We start from the raw sequence: 20,893 nt of genomic DNA, 5'->3' as shown, positions 1-20,893 counted from the left end.
AGATCGCGATGAGCGCTCAGAGAGTGTGGCGCGATACGCACCGCAAGCGGGCTACACAAACTTGAGCTCCTTTTGGCCCCAGCCGAACGCGGCCTTGTGCTGCTCGAAGAGGAGCGTGTAGCCGTCGAGCAGCTTTGCGTGGTACTCGTCAACCAGCTGCTTTGAGGGCCTGTCCACCCGTGGGCACCTACACTTCAGCGTGTCGTTTGCAAGACGCTCCGCAAGGTGGTTCGTGGTACTCGATCGGTGCGTGGTACTCGATCGGCGCGCCGAGGGCGGTGCACACCGCGACCCTGCGCGGGGGGCCGACCGGCCAGCCCCACCGACCTGCGCAGGCCGGGCGTTCGGGACTGTTTCGGCGGGCGCCGGTCCGTGGCAACTTGTCGGGGCAATGCCGGGGCAATGCCGGGCAAGGGGGCAGTGTTGTGGCAGAGTCGTGGCAGTGTCGCGGCAGAGTCGTGGCAGTGCCGTGGCTGCGAATCGCGGCGTAAAATCGGCAGCGCGCGACGTCGAGCAACCTCGGGCAACCTCGGGCAATCTCGGGCAATCTCGCCGTAAAAGGGGCAGAGCGCGACGTCGAGCAACCTCGGGCAACCTCGGGCAATCTCGGGCAATCTCGCCGTAAAAGGGGCAGAGCGCGACGTCGAGCGCGACCGAGAGGCGCTCGAGGATGCGGAACGGGTCGGCCACGACCGTCCACAGGGAGGAGTGCCTAGGGGGGCGAGATTGCCCGAGATTACCCGAGATTGACCGAGACTGCTCGACGTCCAAAGGCAGCGGCTGGCCTAGAGGACGGTTCCGCGAGCCGTCTGCTGGGGCTCTCGTGGCGAGCCGCTCTCGGAGAAGTCCGGGGGCGCCCAAAGCCGTAGACGGGGACGATCGGCACGCCCGCCTTTGGGCGAGATGAGCCGAGATTGGCCGAGATTGGCCATGATTGGCCGAGACTGGGCCGAGATGTCAGCGGCACGCCCTTTACGGAGGAGGCGAGATTACCCGAGATTACCCGAGATTACCCGAGATTACCCGAGATTACCCGAGATCCAACAAGCCCGCCTTGAGGGCGATGGCCACGATCGCCTTGCGCTTTTTCACCCACGCCTTCTCCACCCGCTCGTCCGACTGGAACATGCCCGCGATCCCGTCCAGCACGACGCCGACGCTCTCGCGCCGCTCGAGCGCTTTACTCATCTCCTTGCCCTTTGCGGGAATGTAGCCGATCGTGCGGAGCACGTACCCGACCAGAGGGATCTGCAGCACCACCGGCGCGGTCGTCCAGTGACACAGCGCGCCGCCCAGCCGCGACCAGAGCGGGTAGCAAGTGATGCCCAGCGGCGCGGCGCCGTGCGGGATCGCGGCAAAGATGCAGTGCTGGCTGCCGCGGATCTGTTCAAACGAGGCCGGCCACACGACGCGCATCGAGAGGTACTTCTGGTTGTTCCGCTCGGTGAAGACGTACCAGCCCGCTGACGCTCTGCGGACGGCGAGACGAGGTTCTGGGCATATGAGCCGACGCCGAGGGCGACCGCCAGCACGAGCAGCCCAATCCAGCCGTAGAGCCCGCCGGCGCACAGCGGGAGCACGAACGGAAGCCAGTTCAGCGTGAGGTAGAGCGGGATGTTGATGATCCGCTCGAGGTGTGGGCCGAGCGCGAGTGGCGACACGGCGCTCAGCGAGCCGGCAGCGAAGCCGCCGGGCCCAACCTTTTGCGCCCGATCGAACCACTTCTCGTCTGGGACGGCGTCGTCATAGAGCTCGTCCGGGAGCGCCGCCAGATCGAGGCTGAAGAAGGCCATTTCGGCAAGGCAAAGGGTCCCAAGGTCGGGCATGAGGATGAGATCGAGCGGCTTGTCGCCGGCGCTGCTGCCGTGCCGGTCCACCGATCCACAAACACGCCCGATTTTTCTACTCTGCCAGGGGCCCCTCCACTCGCCTGCACCTGCTCGAACCCTGAGCACTGTGCGGCGTTGCACGCTCGAGGTCGTGCATGATGTAGTAATCATTGTCTTGAGTATTGCGCTTCTCTCGCTAGAGAGCGCTAGCCTCTACCCCTTCGGTCCGTCCGGCGCGGCAGATGCGACGCCGAGACTGACGAAACCTCCCTGTGGTGGGCTGCTGAGCCTCCCCACGCTCGACCTTTGAGGTAGTATGATGGAAGGTCGATGCCCGGAACGGCCTAAGCTCAGCTGAACCCCACGCAAAGACCTCCTTGAATCCACCGTCAAAGATAAGGGCAACTGGCGATTGAGTCGCTGACGCCGCACGACTATGCGCCCGAGCGACCGATCGCGATTATCGAGCGATCTAGCAACTATCCCAACGAGTAGTCCGGTGCTCCGGTAAAACCCCCCCGCCCCCGCCGTAGCGATGACGATGAGGAAATAGCACCCGACGCGAGTCGGGCCTACACTCGCTTGGGTGGCAAGCACGCCACAGTTGCACTCATCAACAGTGTCAATCACCGTTGCCACAGTCGACTTAAATGCAGACCTGATTGCTGCTTCGTCGTGACCCAAATTTTAACTGAACGAGTTGATGATCCTTGTGACTTATACCGTTACTCCGAGCTTCCCTTGATCTGAATCGCCTCCAATCCTCCATATCTGTCAATTTCGCCCTCACCGTAGTCTCCCCTGCTCCCCCGCCCCCGATAACTCGAATTTGATGGCATAGAACTTTGTGGTAGTTGCACCTTCCGGAAAGAGGCGCATGCATCCCCGCCCACGTCACCTGTACCCTGTAGGCTTCGTTCACGAACACGTGGTCAATCATGCTCGACCCTCCCGACCCCGAGACCACCCTGCTTTCCCCATCTTCCTCCTCCTCCTCACTCTCCACCTCCCTTCCCGCCTCCTCCGCCACCTGGTCCGGCTTGAACGACACCGGGAGCACTTTGAAGTCCCCATTGTCTCCACACGTCGACCCATAGAGATGTCCCCACCGCAGTCGGATCTCCCCCACTCGTAGTCTTGTCGGCGCGCTTGCCTCGTGTAGGACCACATTCAGCTCTACCTCTCTCCTATCCTCCTCCCTTCTCCCGACATCCCCCCCATCACACTCTACTCTAATGAAGCATAGACCCTTATATGAAATGAACTCGGGCATAGACATAGACCCTCATCCTCTCCTCTCTCCTCCCAATCTTCCGTGATGGCCGCGCATCGACATAGTATCCACCTGTCCTCTCGGCATAGCTCCTTGATAGACGCACCTATTTTGGAGGGATGAAGCCCCATCACCCTTCCCGTTGCCTTGGCTACCTCAAAGGCCTTACTCCAGTCCATCTTCGAGCCCCTCTTCCTATTGAAGAAATAAGTATCTGCGTTTCTACCCAGACGAGTGAAATTATTCTCGTCCACCATCCGACACAGTGATCTCTCTCTCTCTCTGTCTCTCTCTTTCCTTTCCCAAAACAAATCTCGTGCGACTCCGGCCTTCACAGGTGCCGATGACGTTCCCCGACGAGCAACGAGGCGCTGCTCATCAAGAAAGACGCTGCTGGCGCGGAGCCCGAGCGCAAGGCTGAGCCGCGTGCAGCGCGTGCAGAACAAGAAGCTGTGGCGCGCGTACGCCCATTGCGCGCTTCTCCAAGGGCGGCTTTTACGGCCAGGGCATCTACCTCGCGGAGGACCCGTCCTACCCGATCGGCGGCCGGTATGCGCACCGCGTCTCCGGCTCGGGCGGGAGCCGCGTGCAGCTGCTCATCGTGAAGGCCGCCCTCGGCTCGCAGCAAGAGATGCAGCGCATCAGCGCGGAGACGAGGGCGATGCGGATGCGGACGTGCGCGTCGAGGGCCCTCCCCGACTCCTCTACGACAGCGTGCGCGGCGGGCCGCACCGCCCCTTCCTCTCCGGCGGAGGCGAGAACGGGTGCGACGCCTCCATCGTGCACGTGGTGTACGAGTCGCGCCAGATGTACCCGGCGTACGTGATCGAGGTCGAGATGGAGATGGGGGCCGAGGTGGTGGCGGCCGTGCGCAAGAACTCGGCGGAGGGGAGTGCGAGCGCCGGCCCGGCACCCAAGCGGCAGCGCCACGCTGCGCCGAGCGGCGGCGGCGGCGGCGGCGGCGGCGGCGGCTCCAGCGGCGGCGGCTCCAGCGGCGGCGGCTCCAGCCATTCTGCTGCTTATGTCCCCGCTGCTGCGCCACCGAGCGTTGCGGAGGTGCGGGCGATGGGCGTGGCGGCGGCGGTGGCGGCGCTGCGGGCGCACGCGTCGGTCAGTCGCGTCGCGCTTGTGGCCTGCGGGCGGTTGGCTGAGCTGTGCTTAGAGGCGCAGAACAGGCAACCTGCGGCGGATACGGGCGCGATCGAGGCGATCGTGGCGGCGCTGCAGGCTCACCCGCAGGTGGTGGGTGTGCAGCAGAATGGCTGCGGGGCGATGGCCAACGTGTGCGTATCTATGCAGCGACGCCGCAGCGCTCGCACGTACGCAGCGCGCAGCAGACGCGGGCGCGATCGAGTTGGCTGTGGCGGCGCTGCAGGCGCACCCAGAGGTGGCGGGTGTGCAGGAGGAATGCTGCCGGGTAGTGGGCAGCGTGTGCTTTGGCACCGACGCCGCAGGAATCGCACGCAAACAGCGCGCAGCAGGCGCGGGCGCGATGGAGTTGGTTGTGGCGGCGCTGCCGGCTCACCCGCAGGCGGTGGGTGTGCAGCAGTATGGCTGCTGGGCGATAGTCAACGTGTGCCACCGCACCCCCGGCGCAGGGCTCGCACGCATCCAGCGCGCAGCAGACGCGGGCGGCATCGAGGTGGCTGTGGCGGCGATGCGAGCGCACCCGCAGGTGGCGCGCGTGCAGCAGTGTGGCTGCCAGGCGATGGCCAGCATGTGCTTCGGCACCGGCGCCGCAGCGCTCGCACGCATCCAGCGCGCAGCAGACGCGGGCAGCATCGAGGTGGCTGTGGCGGCGATGCGAGCGCACCCGCAGGTGGCGCGCGTGCAGCAGTGTGGCTGCCAGGCGATGGCCAGCATGTGCTTCGGCACCGGCGCCGCAGCGCTCGCACGCAAGCAGCGCGCAGCAGACGCGGGCGGTATCGAGGTGGCTGTGGCGGCGCTGCAGGCTCACCCGCAGCATGCGTGCATGCAGCAGACTGGCTGCGCGGTGCTGGTCAATTTGTGCTTCGGCGGCGACGCCGCAGCGCTCGCACGCAGGCAGCGCGCTGTGATTGCGGGCGCTCCCGAGGCAGTGGCGATGGCTATGCAGGATCACCCGGGCGACGCAGCTGTCCAGAGCAAAGGGCAGGTTTTGCGTGATCTTCTTGCCAGAAGGGATCCGGGCCGCGCGGACCAACAGAGCGCACCATCAAGAGGAAGAACGCATAGGCTCCGTGGTTGTCTGAAAGGGGGGTGGTCTCTGAGCGCACAGGTTCGGTCGTGTGGGAAGGCTTGCGGCTTGCGCGCGATCTGCTTGTCTGGGGGCGGCGGCGTGGTGGTGTGGTGTGTGTGTGTGTGTTGGGGGAGAGGGCGGGGGGAGGGGGGCGGGGGGGGTCCCGAGTCGTCCTGTGACATCGTGAATGCGATCCCACGTTCCTGTGTGTGTGACGCTCCTGCGAAAAATTGGTACTTAGCCACAACACATACCTCGCGCTTGTCGCCCTACCCAACGCGTGGCCAACCTCGAGAACCTCGAGATACCTCTTCGCAGGCAGCTGGCGTCCCCGGTCCCGCTCCCGGTTTTATGCTCAAATCGCCGCCCACTGTCGGTTGGCAGTTACCCAATTCTGCGAGCCCCCACTCATGCATGGGCCATGGGGCCGCGCGCTAGTTCAGAGCGAGAGAGGCGGGGTCCTCACGCCACCTTGCTGGCTCGAAGACTTGGCATGGCTCGCGCGCCGATGTCGCTCAGAGTGCTGTACTCAGTCCGCGACGCGCCTCTGCTCACGGCAGCCTTGGCCTGCGCGTCGCGAGCAGCCTGCTCCCAGTCGACATTCATCACGCACCACCCAAGGCATGCAACCTTGAACACCTCGCCATAAAAGTCGCTCCACCAGAAGCCGGAGAGGCCCCAGCCCCATGAGATCGGCATGAGATAGGCGAGCGGGATGTAGATGCCCCAGGAGGCGACAGTGTTCGCGATCAGGTTGACGCGCGCCTCCTTCGGGCCGAGCGAGACGCTGACCACGGTCAGCATGAATCGCACGTAGCACATAACGACGCTAGCCATGAATGCAAACAAGGCCTTGTCGCAGAGCACCACCAATTCCGGATCCGAGGTCCAAATCTTCCACACGCTGTCGTGGTACACCGCGATGACGGCGCAGAGGAGCACGGCGCCGATCAGCATCGTCGCTGAGCCAATCGCGAGGATGCGTTTCGCGGCCTGCGGCTTCCCCTCGCCCAAGTAGCGAGCGAGCCGAATCTGAGTAGCAGTCGAGAAGCCCGAGACAGTGGAGTAGGAGAGAGCGAAGAGTCCAGTCAGCACATTTTGGGCGGCAGCGACCGTCACTCCAGCCAAGCCGGCGAACGAGCCCGCCAGAGCGCCGGCCGCCCAATCGACGAGAGCGGACATGGCCGTCGGTAATCCAAGCTCCAGGAATGTGACAATGCGGCTGGAGCTGGCGGCCTTCCGGCTCCACCCGGCCCAGTACTCTTTGTGGTAGCCCTTGATGACAACGGCGTAGCCGCAGAAGACGAGGAGCTGCAGGTAAGAGGAGGCGACGGTGGCGAGCGGCGAGCCGACGAACCCCAGCCCCTCGAATGAGCCATAGCCGTAGATGAAGAACCAGTTGAAGAGGGCGTTTGCCACCACCGTCACGCAGGTGGCAAAGGTCGCGGGCATCATGACGCCGATGGTCGCGAACCAAGACGTTAAGGCGACGTAGAGGTACTGAGGCAGCAGCGACCAGGCCATCATCTCGCTGAACAGCCGCGCGTACTCCACCACCTCCTTATCCGCCATCGTGATAGCGACGACGCGATGGACATTGTAGAAGAGCAGCATCGTCGGGATGGAGCCGACCACCGCCACGATGAGTGCAGTCTGCAGCCATTCGCCGACAAGCGGACGGTTGCCAGCGCCGCGAGCCTGGGAGGCTAGCGTCGTCACGGCCTGGATGGTGAACTGGATCGCGGCAGACGGGACGCCCTGCAGCTGCGCCGAGAGCGCCACTGCTGCCAACTGCTTCGTACCGAGGTGACCGAGGAACGCTGCGTCGATGGTGGTGAGCAGAATTCGGACAATCTTTGTGGAGGAGAGCTGGACGGCTGTGCCAGCCATGTCGAGGAACTCGGCTCCGAGCGAGCCTTCCTTCTCAGCGTCGAGCAGGGGCTGCTTCATGATCGCAGGACTCTCCCAGGTTGACGCACTTCGGAGACGAGCGGAAAGCGTGGGCCTGTGGGCTTGGGGCGCACCCCACCCCGCTCAACGCAAACACTACACGGGGACGCACGAGAGCCGTGAGAGAAGAAATACTGCGCGTCGTCAGGCAATTTTTTCTGAGCTTCGCACTCTTGCGTTCTCTTCGTGTGCACTCTTGTGCTTCTGCTTGTGACATGTACATGTACATGTCCAACATGTAGATGTCCTGTCTAGGCGGCGCCGTCCGGCCCGAGGGTCTAAACATAACATATTATTTCTGGCCTATAGCCTACCGACACCAACACACTGCGTCCGCCGTATCGCGATCCGTCAGGCATCGAGGGCGCGGTATTCGGCCCGAGGGTCTAAGATTTGTTTGTTTGTTGGCGTGTTTAGGTGGTACCGTTTGGCCCGAGGGTCTAAGATTTTGTTTGTTTTTGTTTGTGTTTTAGCGTTCACTGACACTGTTACGTGTTAGCGTCGTGCGCGTGTGCGTGTGCGTCGACCTCGCGTACGTACAATTGTACGCACACACAGCTGTCGCAGCTGAGAGCTGCTGTCCGACTGTGCCGCATGTGTCATTTCACTCGCGTGCCCACACTCGTGCGCACACAGCTGCAAGATACGATGACATGTCTGCGGCGTACTTTTTCTTTGCAATTTGCGCAAGCTCGGACAGTTCCTGTTCTCCCAAAGAGGCCAAAAATCCCTTTGCGTCGGTTCTGTGCCTTGCGGTCGAATCCTCAGGTAAATACTTTTCGCACAAAGGCAAGCTCAGGTTTGCGGCACGGCAGATGGTGATGACCTGTGTGTGCAAGCTCGGTGGAGGAGGACAGTGGGTCAGGTTCCCGGAGCTCCCAAACACAATGAGGCGACTGAACCGTTTGTACGTGTTGCAGCCGGTATTCTGAGGTATGAAGTGGCCATTGAATCTGGTGTCCATATGATGCCTGGCGAAATGGCTCAGATTGGTGAACGAAGGTGCGTAGTGTCCATGGCAGTGAGTGTTGCTCCTCCGCCGGACGCACCAATCAAGAAAGCCGCTCGCCATCCGCTCGACGGGATCACGAAGAACGCGCACGTGCAACCAGTCTGGCCGTGAGGCGTAGAAACTTTCAATACCGTGGTCGATTCGGGCGGCGCGTGTGCCAGTCCTAGAAAACAACCACGAGTAGTGCGGGTCGAGATCCGACTTCGCGTCAGCAACTCCAACGAACAGGTCTCTCCAATTTGACATGCCACCCTTGAACTGCACGCAAACGCTCAAGTTGTGGACCATGTCGGCGAACAGAATGCCCACCGTTGGAAACACGAGTAGGATGGGAAGCGGCATTGCACGTCGGAAGACACGAAACGCGACGTGTGCTGGGGACACAGCTCGAGGGCTGCTGTGGTACTCCGCTTGCCCGAAAAAGAATGAAAGAACAAGCTCCAAGTGCTCCAAGAAGACAACCCAAGGAGGGATGAGGACGGCACGCCGCTACCGCGCTTGCCCGTAAAGAAATCGCGCCGGCCAAGAAAGAAAGAAAGAAAACCGACAACCAAGGGAGGGATGGGAGAACGGCACGCCGCCACCATCCCCGCCCCACCCGGTACCGGAATACTTTTCCGAACTGTCGCAAGTGCCCGCCGCGAGTCTTGACTCGCGGCGCGAGCTTCCGTGCACGGCATCGCAAGCCGAGCCCTGGCTGCCGAGGGGCCGCCGCTGGTCGAGGCAACCCGCATGGACTCCAGAACCCAGGCTGAGGTCCAGCACGCGAGGCGGCTGGCGCGCAACGTGAAGGCCATCCGGCTACGAGAGGAGCAGCCCGAGGCATCCGGCGAGGGCCGGCCGCCTCTGCCCTCTCTGCTCGAGGCGAGGCGTGCCCGCAGTGCCGCGCGCGGCTTCCTGCTGCTATCCGTGGGCTTGTCGCTGGTCTCCCTGCTCATGGCAGCAGAGGAGACGCCGGCGCGATTCCCGTTTCCGCTGGATGCCATAGGCCGCCGATTGGAGAGCCTCTTTGACCCGTTGCCACCGGAGCTCCGAATACCTCCGTCGTCGCCGCCAGCGCCCCCGTTGCCACCACCTCGCCCACCCGGGCTGCCACCTCCTTCGCCACCCACCCCGCCTCAGCCGCCCCCAGCTCCTCCCACGCCACCGCCGTCACCGCCGCCGCCGCCGCCCAGACCTCCGCCGCCGCCCAGACCGCCGCCGCCTCCGCTGCCAAGCCCACCGCCGAGCCCACTGCCCCCGTCGCCGCGCAATCCGCCTCCCAGGTACCGCACACCATGTGAAAAGTGCGACCAGTGCCAGGGCCTCCTGGCCGACCCGCGCTTCATCTTCCGACGGATGTGGGGCTCGCAGGCGTGGCGGCAGTGGAAGATCGGGACGGGACTCGCCGGGTCGTGCTTCGAGTGGCAGCGGGACTCGCCCGGAACGTGGCAGTCCGCCCAGGCATATTTTATGGATACGTTGCTCGGCAAGCACTGCCAAACCAACTGGTATGAGGGCAACGGCGGCGACCTCGGAAGACAGGACCACTTTCCGACTTTCGAGGGGCCCGCGCCCGCGCTGCTGGGCTTTGACGAAGCAATCGATCACTACTGTCACGCGGCGGGAGGGCACGGCGGTCACGCACGCGCGTGCATCTCCGCCTCGCTCAACATCCTGTCTCTCTATGGGACGCGGCTGCCCTACAACATCTGCCGCAACTTTGAGTGGCAGGCGGCCCCGCTCTCACGCCCGCATTTCACCCCACCATTCATCGCCTCTGCCCGCTCGTGACAACACGGCGCTCCGGGCCGCGCAGGTGTGCGCTGCAAAGGGGCTCGTGCCGGGGCAGGGCGGCAAGGGGATAATTTTCTCGAAGGCGCCGAAGGACCTCGAGTTTGAGGGTTCGCCGAGGCTAGGACAGTGCTCGGGTTATAGCCAAGTCGACTGCGTCGGGGAGGACGGTTACGCCACAGACTCCATCTTCTTCCTCGAGGTGTGCCTCTTCAGCGCAATCTGCTCCAATCGGCAGGACCTGTTCCGCCTGAGATCTGGCGACGAGTGGGAGTGTGACCTCGATGAGGGTGCGTACTGGGACCTCATCGAGAAGCTGCGGACGCCGCCAGTGGGTGCTTGGCAGCGGCCCTAGCCCGTAGCCGGCACCGGCAGGGAGGAGTACTGGTTCTTGTGTGGAATCGTGCCCAAAAAAGAAAGAAGATGTCCAAGTGCTCTCCAAGAAGGAACAGCGCCACATTTATCATTTTTTTCGGAGTCTAAAGTCAGATCAATACTCCCCCATTGGCATTCAGTTTGCCGCTCGGTCTCGGAGCGCCGATGCCGCTCGGCGCGCGCGGCGTCGCAAAGGTGTAGGTCCAGTTTGCACCGTGCGGCCACGAGAACCAGTCGCGCCACGAGACACCAGCAATCGCTCGTGCCGGTGGGTGCCACACGGCGTGGTAGCCAGCTGCGATGGTGCCCGCGAGGACGGAGAGGGCAGCGGCGACAGGCGTGCAGTCGGCAATGCCCCACATGCGCAGCGAGAGCGCCAACGGGAATGCAAAGGACATGGCAATGACGAAAAACGCGAGCGGCATGACCTGCACGTGCCAGTTCGCGACTAGCCAGCCGGGCAGCTCTTCGTCGGTGAGCAGGTTTAGGCTCGCGGTCGTGACGGTCGAGCCGAGCGTCGACAGAGTGAGCAGCACCGTCGTCAGCATCCAGGCGATGAGGTCGGCTGCCCTGAGCGTGGCGCAGCCCGGGCCGGCATCGTCGCAGTCGATTGGGTCGAGGAGAGCGGCAGCAGACATGCCGAGGATCAGGGAAGAGGTCACGATGTTCGAGTCCGCCCACGCGTAGCTCTTCTCTCGCACGTTTTCGCCGTTGGTCAGATAGCGCCTCGTCAAGCACCAAGAGGGCGTGTTTGGCAGCGCTGGGCGCTCGTCGGCCTGCGCCGTGTCGCGTAGGCTCCTGAGAATGCGAACACGGTCGCCAACAGACGCGCCCGGGAGCAGCTCGCGCATCTCTGCGAGCGTGAGCTCGGCTGCCATGTCGGCGGTGACGCCCGCCGATCGCAGCGCACTGGCGTGTTGCGCGGCAGTGTCGCTGTCAAAGTGGCCGGTCAGGTACGCACCCACGCCCGCCGCTTGCTTCTTGCGCCTCAGCTTGCGCAGCATTGGAGGGCAATTCGACCGTGTAGAGGAAGCGTGGTCAAAGGCAAGAGCAGAGGGCACTGCCCCCCTCCCCGCCCGCACCCCGGTATGGGGTGTGGGGTTACACTTGGGAAAGGCTGCGGCCTCCCCGTCTTTGTAGCCTGGCGTTTGTGCCCCGTTTGTGCCGCGTCCCGTGCCCCCGAGTTCATTTTGTAAAAGGCTGCTTCGCAAAACGAGAAAACTGACTCGCGCTAATTTTCCATGCGAGCTTCCTGGCGTCTCCAGCGCTCACATGCCAAAAGGCACCTCGCAGCGCGCGAGACGTGACCGGAGCGGTACGCCTCGGCGCCGCGAGAGCAGCCGGTCGGCGTGGGCACCAAGCGCGCGGCCGCCGGGCGCCTTCGCACCGACAGGGGCGCCGCGGCAGCAGAGAGCACTCCACAATATCATACCGTTTTTATGGCGTGTAGCCCTGGCCAATAACAAGGCTGTCATCGCATTCGCCTTCCTGGGACCCAGCGCTGACTTCTGACTGTCGTTGCTGTCTCTCCCCCTTCTCGACTGTCTGTGCTTGTGCGTCTTGGGTCCGGGGATCTCTCATATATTACTAGGAGGTGCCAAAACCCCGGCCAGGAGACACACCCGGTGGGAGCCGACTGGTCGGGCGGCGAGCCGACTCACCTGCCGGATTTGCCGCTGGCCCGCCGGGCTGCAGGAGGGCCGCGAGAGGGCGCGGGGGGGCCTCGGGAGCCTCGGGGGCCTCGGGAGGGCCGCAACGCATGCCGTGGGCACCGCCCGCGGCATCCGGATGCAGGGACTCTCCGAATTCCGACCGCGGTATGTGATAGCAGCCGTCACACCAACGCTGTGAGCGTCTCACCACATGAGCGAGCAGAGCAATCGCCCCTTGGGCTGCGGCAACGCACACCGCCGACCATTCCGAACATCTGCCTGGCGACGCGTCCTCTTCTGATAGAATGCCATAGCACTCGGCTCTCGCGCCGTCTCGGCGTTGTGACGGTCTCGCGCACAACCACACACCAGTGACAAACGCGGGCCATCAGGGTCAGCGAGAGTGGAGGGTTTCGAGTCGAAGTCGGATTGGCGTGCCGATTCGGCATTGTTGGCACACGCAATGACATTTTTTTCAGCAACATTGCCTCATGATATGACTCGCGCTCTCTCACTCTCTATCGGCACCCGCACACAGAGAGAGACATCTCGGGGGCGCATGGGACACGAAAGACACAAAACGGCTGGGGCCACACGGCAGCACATCACACACCCATGGCGCGCCACGCGTAGCGCGCTGGGGGAGCGGGCGGCACAGCGCCGGGGCAGCGCCGAATCCGGTACCGCCTTGATGCGCCCGAGCCGAGCGGGAGAAAGCGAGTGCAGAACCACGCCTCGGGCGGGAAAACCCGGCCGCACCGCCGCCTCGACGGCACGGCCGGCACGGCGGACTCGCCGCGCGAAGCGAGGCGCCGGCGGGCGGCGGCGGCGGCGGAGCCGCGCCGCCGACGCCTAAAAAAAGTCCGCACACGCTTCGGTCGGCGAACCAGCCACGCGAAGAGCGACACCTACTACGGTGCCTCGGGCGGTAAAAAACACGGCCGCGCCGCCGCCGCGACGGCACGCCCGGCACGGTGGGCTCGCCGCGCGAAGCGAGGCGCCGGCGGGCGGCGGCGGCGGCGGAGCCGCGGCGCCGACGCCTAAAAAAAGTCCGCACACGCCTTGGGTCGGCGGCCGACCAGCCACGAAGAGCGACACCTACTACGGTGCCTCGGGCGGTAAAAAACACGGCCGCGCCGCCGCGACGACGGCACGGCCGGCACGGTGGGCTCGCCGCGCGAAGCGAGGCGCCGGCGGGCGGCGGCGGCGGCGGAGCCGCGCCGCCGACGCCTAAAAAAAGTCCGCACACGCCTTGGGTCGGCGGCCGACCAGCCACGCGGAACTACGTGCCTCGCGCGAAGGGGGGCACCGGCGGCGGGTTGCCGGAGGACGCCACAGCCGGCGCCTAAACACACAGGGATGGTGGTGGTGGCGACGGCGTTGGCGACGGCGTGAGGGTGGCCGGAGGCAAGGTCGGTGGAGGGGCAGGCGGCGGTGGCGTGGGTAGAGGAGGCGGGGTCGGTGGAGGGGCGGGTAGTGGTGGCGCGCCGTGCACGCGCGGAGGCGAGGGCGGTGGCACAGGGCCGTTGGTGGCACAGGGCCGTTGGAAGCAGCCTTTAGCAGCGACACGCCTAAATGGCGGCTACACGCGTGACAACGGCATATATTGTGCGCGCGCAATGCGCATCCTCGAGGAATGCCGTTGATGTTGGTCAACGTCCCGAGCCGCTGCCATGGCGTCCGCCGGAGAGACGAAGTATCCGGTGGGTCAGACCCACCGGTATCTCGTAGCCCCCCCACAGTGGGGAGAGCCAACCTCTCCGGCAGACGCTGGGCCAGCGCCTTCAAAGCGCACTTGGAAGAAAAGAATTTGGGAAACCAATCCTCTTACACTAGTCCTGCCACACCAACCCGCGATGAACGCGATCTGCGGCCGCCTCCAGCGCGAGCGAGGCCCACGCGACAGGTTTCGCACCGACAGCAACAAAGCGGGTTTGCGTCTTTGCCCACGAATCTTTCGCCTCGCGAATCTCCGACTCGGCCTGGTTTGAAGCCACAAAGCCGACCTCGCGCTTGAAACGGTGCGCGCGCGAGTCCGCCTCGTGGTATGGCGCGGTGCCGTCTTTGCCGTCGGGGCCCGACCGTCTCCACTCAAAGGTGGTTCCGCGCTCGGCGTGGTTGATGGTTTGCTGCGCCCGCACAGAGTGTGCTCCGGCAGGCCTCTTTCGGCGCACGCCCGCGCCGCCGCCGCCCCCCAGGCCGACCGTGTTGATGGCCACGCCGTTCATGAATAGGACGCGGAACAGCATCCAGCTTTTTCCAAAAGCGGGCACGGCGCCCCAGCGCCCAACTTGCGAGATGCAGGCGCCGGCCACCTGGCTGAGCGACGAGTCTGAATTCGGCCGGGCCGGGCTCGCTTGGCCTCCTGGGGCCTCCGGCTGGGCTCTCGACCGCCTCGCGCGGCCGCACATGGCCCAGTCTTCGCCAGTCTTCGACCTGGCGCGCAGGGTCCGGGCCTGTCGGCGACGGTTGCCCTAGAGCGCCAACAGAATCACTGGTTGTGCGTTTATGTGAATAGCAGGAGTGGGTGCTGCTGCTCGCCGCGGTGCTGCTGCTGCTCGCTGCCCGTAAATCTACGTGAATGTACCTCCTGGCGTACTCTGGCTACGCCAGCGGCCTCGTCATGCAGCCCGCGGCCTCGCCCTGCGCATGCCCGGCCGCCGCCCGGCAGACCGCGAGGAGGATGGCGGCTCCGCGGGCGGATGCCATCGGCGATGCAGCGTACTCGCTGAGCGCTCTCGCCGTGGTCGGGCTGGTGGGCCGCAGCGTGTTCGACACCGTCTTCATCGAGAACGACGCGACGGTGCCAAACAAGCCGAGGATGTCGCTGCCGAGCCTCTTTGGGCGCGAAGAGCAGGACCCGACGGTGGAGGCTGAGCGGATCCGGCAGCGCCTGCAGGCAGCCGCTGAGGCGGGCGACCTCGAGGCCGCGTGGCGCCTGGAGAAGGAGCTCAAGCAGTTCCTGTGGGACAACAACGTCGTGTACGAGATCGACGTCGAGCCAGAGCGGCGCGGTTTGCGGATTGAGGACATGGAGAGCGCGGCTGGGAGCGGGGTCATCCAGAGCGAGAATCAGGCGGAGCGGGACCAGATGCTTCGCGATCTGGAGTAGCGAGCACGGCGCTGCGCGTGCCGTGAACGTGCCCGGGGTCTAAAATCCCCACCCGCTGTCCCCGGGTTAACTCCCCGCTCAGTGACGTTTTTCGAGAGGGAGCTTAGCGAGTAAAGACGGCCTCGATGATGACCTGTGGCGTGTGGGGGAGTTGGCCAAAGCACAGGTTTCGATCCGGGCCACCGCAAATTTTGATCAGCAAATTTCGAGGGGCGGCCGCAAATTTTGAGGTAGATTTTGATTGTCAAAACACGCGCACCTTGTGTGATTTTTGGGTCAAAATCGTCCCGATTTCATAATGTTCGTTCGTACGTGCATCCGCGGCGCCCAGCGCGGTGCCAGCGGCTCCAATACCTCTAAGAGGCCACCCACCTCCGTATAGACCCTTATATCCGCGGTTTACGCCCAATAGAGGCAGCTGCAAGAGGGCCCGGACGGGCACTGCGGCACACACTGCTCGCTGCTCGGCCATGCGGTAGCGTCAGGTGATGCCGCCCCTCCGCGGGCGGGGGCGTCTCGCTCGGCAGCAACTGCGCCGCGCAGCGCAGGTTCGAGGGTCGCGGTGGGTGGGTGCACTGGAAGACGTAGCGGTCGAGAAAGCGCTCAGCGACCGCTACGTCTCGAGGATGGAGCCGTCGCGCGGACCCGACCGGCCGACCGGCAGTAGCAGCAGGCGCCGGAGGGCGCGGGAGGCAGCGGCGACACCTCGGGCCAGAAGCGCGAGCCCTAGGCTGGTGAGGGGGCCCGCTCATGCGTAAACGGCTCTGGGACTTAGCTAAATCGCGCATCGAAATCGGGACGATTTTGCCAGGGCACCGTCACAAGGTGTCCGTCTTGCCGGCTTGCCGCAGGATAGAGCATATAGGCGGCGAACACCCACACGCGACATCCCACCACTCAACTGGACGCGTCCACCTCCCCAGACACGGCTTAAGCGCGGGCGCACAGCCGTCCTCGCTCAGGCCATCGCATTGCGCTCTCCCGCGACCGACCGCGCGCACCTCCCGGCTCGCCGGCTCTGGCGCCGATCACTTCTAGCGCAGGCGGCCGCCGGATGACGCAGCTCTTTGATGGCGAGCATGAACGGCCTGCGTTCCTGCTCGAAGACCCGTCTCAGGCGCCTAGTTGTCTGGTGCCTAGTTGTCCTCCTTCTTCTTGGCCAGGTTGAGCGCACGACGGGCCCGCGACGATGCCTTGGCCGGCGCAATGCTCTCATCGCGCGCTGCCCGGTCCGCCGAGCCCGGTAGAGGCAACCGGAAACGGGAGACTATACGCGGCACCGCGCTCGTCGTGCCCCGGGGCGTCTTGCTGGGAGAGGAGGCTGGCGCCAGGCGGCATTTGGTGGCGTGGGTGGAGTGTGGAACGCTACTGACGGCGTGACAGGGCCTCTCTGACTCGGTTGCGTGTGCCGCCCACATCGGCACGCGGGTGCGCAGACACACCGCGCGACTCTGCCCGCTCGCTCGACCCTTTTGCCGCGAGAGGGCGCCGGCCGCGTGTAAGAGGTGGCTGGCGCCCTGAGGCGGCATTTGGTGGGGTCAGCGTGCGATGCTGAGTCTTACCTGTCGGCGCTGGGCCAGATCCCAGCGCAGAACTCTGCAACGCTGGCATACAGACACAACAAGACTAACCCCAACCCCAACCCTAACCCTAACCCTAACCCTAATCCTAACCCTAACCCTAACCCTAGGTCGGCGTGCGGGGCTGAGTCTTAGTCGTCGGCGCTGGGGCCAGATCCCAGCGCAGAACCCTGCAACGCTGGCATATACAGACACAACAAGACTAACATTAGCCTTAACCCAACCCTAACCCTAACCCTAACCCTAACCCTAACCCTCTAACCCTAATAACCCTAACCCTAACCCACCCCGACCCCCCAAAACTCCACACCGCAAATTTGAAAGATCTTGATGAAAATCAGGCCCGACTGCAAATTTCTTCAAAAATTTTGCAGGCGCTCCGCGCCTGCAGATTTTGCAATAAATTCGATAAAATTGGGGCCTGGGCCAACCTCCCCCCACCCGCCCGCCCCACGTCCACCCCGCCGCTTCCGCACACCAGGGAGGTGGTTTGGCGCCGACGGACCGCCCTCTCCACCACCCTCGCCCAGGGATCTACAACGCTGTCTTAAGGTCCGACAGGTTCGGCACCGGGCACCGCCTCGGTATACAAAATGCGCCTGCGGGCGGACCCTCACAGATCACAGATCACATGTACCCAACATGCGTGTGCGATGTGCGCCAAGCCCTTCCTGCCACATCCTGCGGGTTACCGCCAGCCTGGCCTCCACTTCAAGAACTTAGTCCACGGGAACAAGGTAATCTCCCCGTCGAACAAACGCCCCTTTGCAAAAAAGTCCATCGTGCCCTCGACGCGCCCGCCGGCGTCAAGAGGTTCTTGTAGTCCGCCTTCGCGTCGAGATCGAGCTCGTTAAACCTGCGGCGGGGCGAGGATGGTGGGTGAGAACGTGCCGGCGTGGTAAGCGTTTAATTCGTTGGGTGCGTGTGTGGGGAGAGGGGGGTGGGGGGCGAGCGCGGCGCTTCAACGAGTTGACCTGCAAATGCGCCAGGGTCTAGAGGGAAGTATAGGGCGACGTGCTTGCGCTCACCGGTTGAAGGCACTCATCCACGGGTTGTCGGGGTGTTGCCGAGCCAGCCAAAACTGATCACCTACTTCAGGTGGCTGCGATGTAAGACGCCCAACAGAGTCGGTGCGGGCCGGTCGGATGGGTGCGAGACACGTCGAGGCCCGTCTCCTAGGTCGTCTGAGGCATTTTAAATTCTTTTCCTCGCACATTTGGGAAGGGGGTCGGCGAGATCCTCTGGGGGGCGGCGAACGTGCTGCAGAACAAGTTGACGCGGGCCCAGTACCTCGATGAGGTGACTTGGACCACCAAGAGCTGGCTGGGGCTGCAGAAGCAGCGCATCTCAGTCGTTCTTCACACGGCCATCGCAGAGCAGATTGTGAACAACCCCTTACGCACTCTTCACACAGGGGCACTCACAGCACACACTGTGAGAGCCCCAAGCAAAGCCGCCCTGCAGCTCGTTGGCAGTCCTCGTTTTCGACTTTGGCCGCCCCGCGTCGGCCAGGTGCGTGGTCCCCGACCCTAAACTCTTCGCCGGCCCCGCCAGCTCGACCGACTCGACCGCCAACCGGCTGGGTTTGACCGGCGGCGCGACGCGTGGCCTGTGCTGCGGCCATCTCGGACGTTCAAGCGGCGCCAGCCAGCGGCTCGGCCGCGCATCCTTCACACACGCCGCCACGACCGGGATGAGCGGCCCCGATGTCGAGCCGTGGTGTGAGCTGCATGTGCGGGGCGGCTGTGGCCGCAGCAGGTCCACCAGACGGGCGTCAAAGCTTGCCGTCGGCGTGCTGTCGTGGGGGTGCACGACACGCACTGAAAGGAGCCGAGAGGAGCAGCAGCTGTGGGGCTTCCACGGCTCCCAAAGGGCGGTCCATGACTGCTCTGAGCAGGGCTGTGCTTTGGTGGGGCTGTGTTTGAGCATGTGTGAAGTGCGAGTGCGTGCCGGCGGCGTCTGTGATCTGTAATGGGCGTGTGAGGGCCCGTGTGTGGGTAGTTGTGAGCCCGTGTGAGCTTGCAGACCCAAGGTAAGTGCGGTCTGGGACGGCTCAGACGTGCTACTGATGGGCCTGGGCCAGGAGGGCGACAGAGAAGGCGAGGTGGTGAGCTGAGAGGCTGGAGAGTCCGCGTGTGACCTTGTCGCGATGCGAGACAGTGCCAAAAAGCGTTGTTTGCGGCTATTGCTCAAAACTTCGGGAGATAAGGCCTACATATTATGACTGCATGCATCCGTTCGGTGCATGAGGGCTGCGGGACGAGACATATCACGGTCGATGGCGCCGATGATGACCTCCGGAATGCCCTCGCAATCGCCTCGGATGGGGTCCACCGGAGACAATCTGGAGCCCTCTCCGAGGCATCACCAGCCAGTGTGAGCTTGCAGACCCGAGATAAGTGCGGTTCGGGGCGGCTCAGACGTGCTACTGATGGGCCTGGGCCAGGAGAGCGGCAGGGAAGGCGAGGTGGTGAGCTGAGAGCAGGAAACAGCGCTTCGTGGCACTTGCATCGCGACAAGTTTTCACACGCGGACTCTCCAGCAGTCAGAAAAGAATTTTGCGAAAAAGAAAAGGAGGCGGCGGCGGTGGAGGCATCCAAAACGTAAGAATAGCGGGCGCACAGCTGGCGCACAGACAACCCCGCCAACTCACTCGTCACTGCCCCCCGCCTCGATCTTCTTGGGCAGCAGCTGGTTCGACAGGTCCTCTCCGTGGCCCAGGCCGCCGCTCTCGCCCGCGCCCCAGGTAAAGACGGCGCCGTCGACGGTGATGGCGAGGCTGTGGTATGTTCCCGCCGACACGGCGATGACACTCTGGCCCGCCAAGGCCTCGATCTTCTTGGGCTGCAGCTGGCTCTGCAGGTCGCCGTGGCCCAGCTTGCCTTGCCATCCCCAGCCCCAGCTCCAGAGGGCGCCGTCAGCGGTGAGGGTGAGGCTGTGGAAGTATCCAGGCGCGACAGCGACGACGCGCTGGCCAGCCAAGGCCTCGATCTTCTTCGGCAGCAGCTGGGCTTGCTCGTCGCCGTGGCCCAGCCGGCCAAAGGAGCCACTGCCCCAGCTCCAGAGGGCGCCGTCGGCGGTGAGGGAGAGGCTGTGGTCGCTTCCAGCCGACACAGCGATGGCCCGCTGCCCCGCCAAGGCCTCGACCTTCTTCGGCAGCAGCTGGTTCTGCTGGTCGCCGTGGCCCAACTTGCCATAGCCTCCACCGCCCCAGCTCCAGACAGCGCCGTCGACGGTGATGGCGAGGCTGTGGTATGTTCCAGCCGACACAGCGACGATGCGCTGGTCAGCCAAGGCCTCGACCTTCTTGGGCAGCAGCTGGTTCTGCTCGTCGCCGTGGCCCAACCGGCCAAAGTATCCATAGCCCCAGCTCCAGAGGGCGCCGTCAGCGGCGAGGGCGAGGCTGTGGTGATCTCCAGCCGAGACAGCGACGACGCGCTGCCCGGTAAAGGCCTCGACCTTCTTGGGCAGCAGCTGCTCCTGCCCATCGCCGTGGCCCAGCCGGCCAGAGTGTCCACTGCCCCAGCTCCAGACGGCCCCGTCGGCGGCGAGGGCAAGGCTGTGCACATCTCCAGCCGACACGCTCACGGCACGCTCGCCGCCCAGCGGGGAAGGGAGGCGGGTCGGTGTGTTGAGCCGCGTCACGCCCTCGCCGTGACCGAGCAGCCCTGGGTCGTTGGACGAGCCGCATGACAAGAGCCGCCCCTCGCCGTCGATGAAGAGGCTGTGCCGCATGCCTGCCGCAGCCCTCGCCGGCGGGTTGGACTCGCGCAGCAGCGCAGAATAGCACAGCCACCGCACGGCGCAGCCCTCGCCCTCCGGCTGCGCCGGCAGCTCGAAGCCGCGCTCTTGCGCCCACAAGCGGATGCCCTCCAGCGCAAGCGAGGCGTGGAAGAGGAGGGAGACGGCCGCGACGCGAGCGATGTCGACGGGGTCGCAGCGAGAGACGACGCGCACGAGGAGGTCCGTGGGTAGGTCGAGGAGGCGGGCGGGCGGCGGCGTGTCTGGCGAGGGGGCGGCGGCGGCGGTGGCGAGGCGGCGCGAGCGGCGGCGCGGCGGCGTGGACATCGCGAGGAAAAGAATTTTTGCGACGCCAGGCGCCCGCCCCGGCGGTGAGCG

At 64.5% G+C, this 20,893-nt stretch overlaps 5 protein-coding genes across 5 annotated transcripts; 2 read left to right on the top strand and 3 right to left on the bottom strand.

The window, feature by feature from the left end:
* Positions 1-51: 51 nt before the first annotated feature.
* EMIHUDRAFT_221311 (hypothetical protein) lies at positions 52-1,826 on the bottom strand (the record flags this gene model as incomplete). The annotated part of the gene is made up of 4 exons (XM_005756588.1): positions 52-169; positions 240-293; positions 1,046-1,471; positions 1,570-1,826. 4 exons carry the CDS (start codon positions 1,824-1,826, stop codon positions 52-54), a joined length of 855 nt encoding a protein of 284 aa, XP_005756645.1.
* A 1,619-nt stretch (positions 1,827-3,445) lies between these two features.
* On the top strand, positions 3,446-5,316 carry EMIHUDRAFT_221310 (hypothetical protein; the record flags this gene model as incomplete). The annotated part of the gene is made up of 6 exons (XM_005756587.1): positions 3,446-3,450; positions 3,544-3,777; positions 3,816-3,969; positions 4,159-4,341; positions 4,430-5,236; positions 5,260-5,316. The coding sequence occupies 6 exons, from the start codon at positions 3,446-3,448 to the stop codon at positions 5,314-5,316; spliced, it is 1,440 nt and encodes a 479-aa protein (XP_005756644.1).
* A 466-nt stretch (positions 5,317-5,782) lies between these two features.
* On the bottom strand, positions 5,783-7,270 carry EMIHUDRAFT_107828 (hypothetical protein; the record flags this gene model as incomplete). The annotated part of the gene is made up of 1 exon (XM_005756586.1): positions 5,783-7,270. One exon carries the CDS (start codon positions 7,268-7,270, stop codon positions 5,783-5,785), a length of 1,488 nt encoding a protein of 495 aa, XP_005756643.1.
* Positions 7,271-7,874: 604 nt separating this feature from the next.
* On the bottom strand, positions 7,875-8,624 carry EMIHUDRAFT_221308 (hypothetical protein; the record flags this gene model as incomplete). The annotated part of the gene is made up of 3 exons (XM_005756585.1): positions 7,875-8,019; positions 8,173-8,241; positions 8,320-8,624. 3 exons carry the CDS (start codon positions 8,622-8,624, stop codon positions 7,875-7,877), a joined length of 519 nt encoding a protein of 172 aa, XP_005756642.1.
* Positions 8,625-14,663: 6,039 nt separating this feature from the next.
* On the top strand, positions 14,664-15,194 carry EMIHUDRAFT_221303 (hypothetical protein; the record flags this gene model as incomplete). Its single annotated transcript, XM_005756584.1, has 1 exon — positions 14,664-15,194. The coding sequence occupies one exon, from the start codon at positions 14,664-14,666 to the stop codon at positions 15,192-15,194; it is 531 nt and encodes a 176-aa protein (XP_005756641.1).
* Between the last annotated feature and the right edge of the window lie 5,699 nt (positions 15,195-20,893).

Source organism: Emiliania huxleyi, assembly GCF_000372725.1.
Source record: "Emiliania huxleyi CCMP1516 unplaced genomic scaffold EMIHUscaffold_96, whole genome shotgun sequence".
Lineage (NCBI taxonomy): Eukaryota > Haptophyta > Isochrysidales > Noelaerhabdaceae > Emiliania > Emiliania huxleyi.
This window is presented reverse-complemented; position numbering and strand designations above follow the sequence as displayed.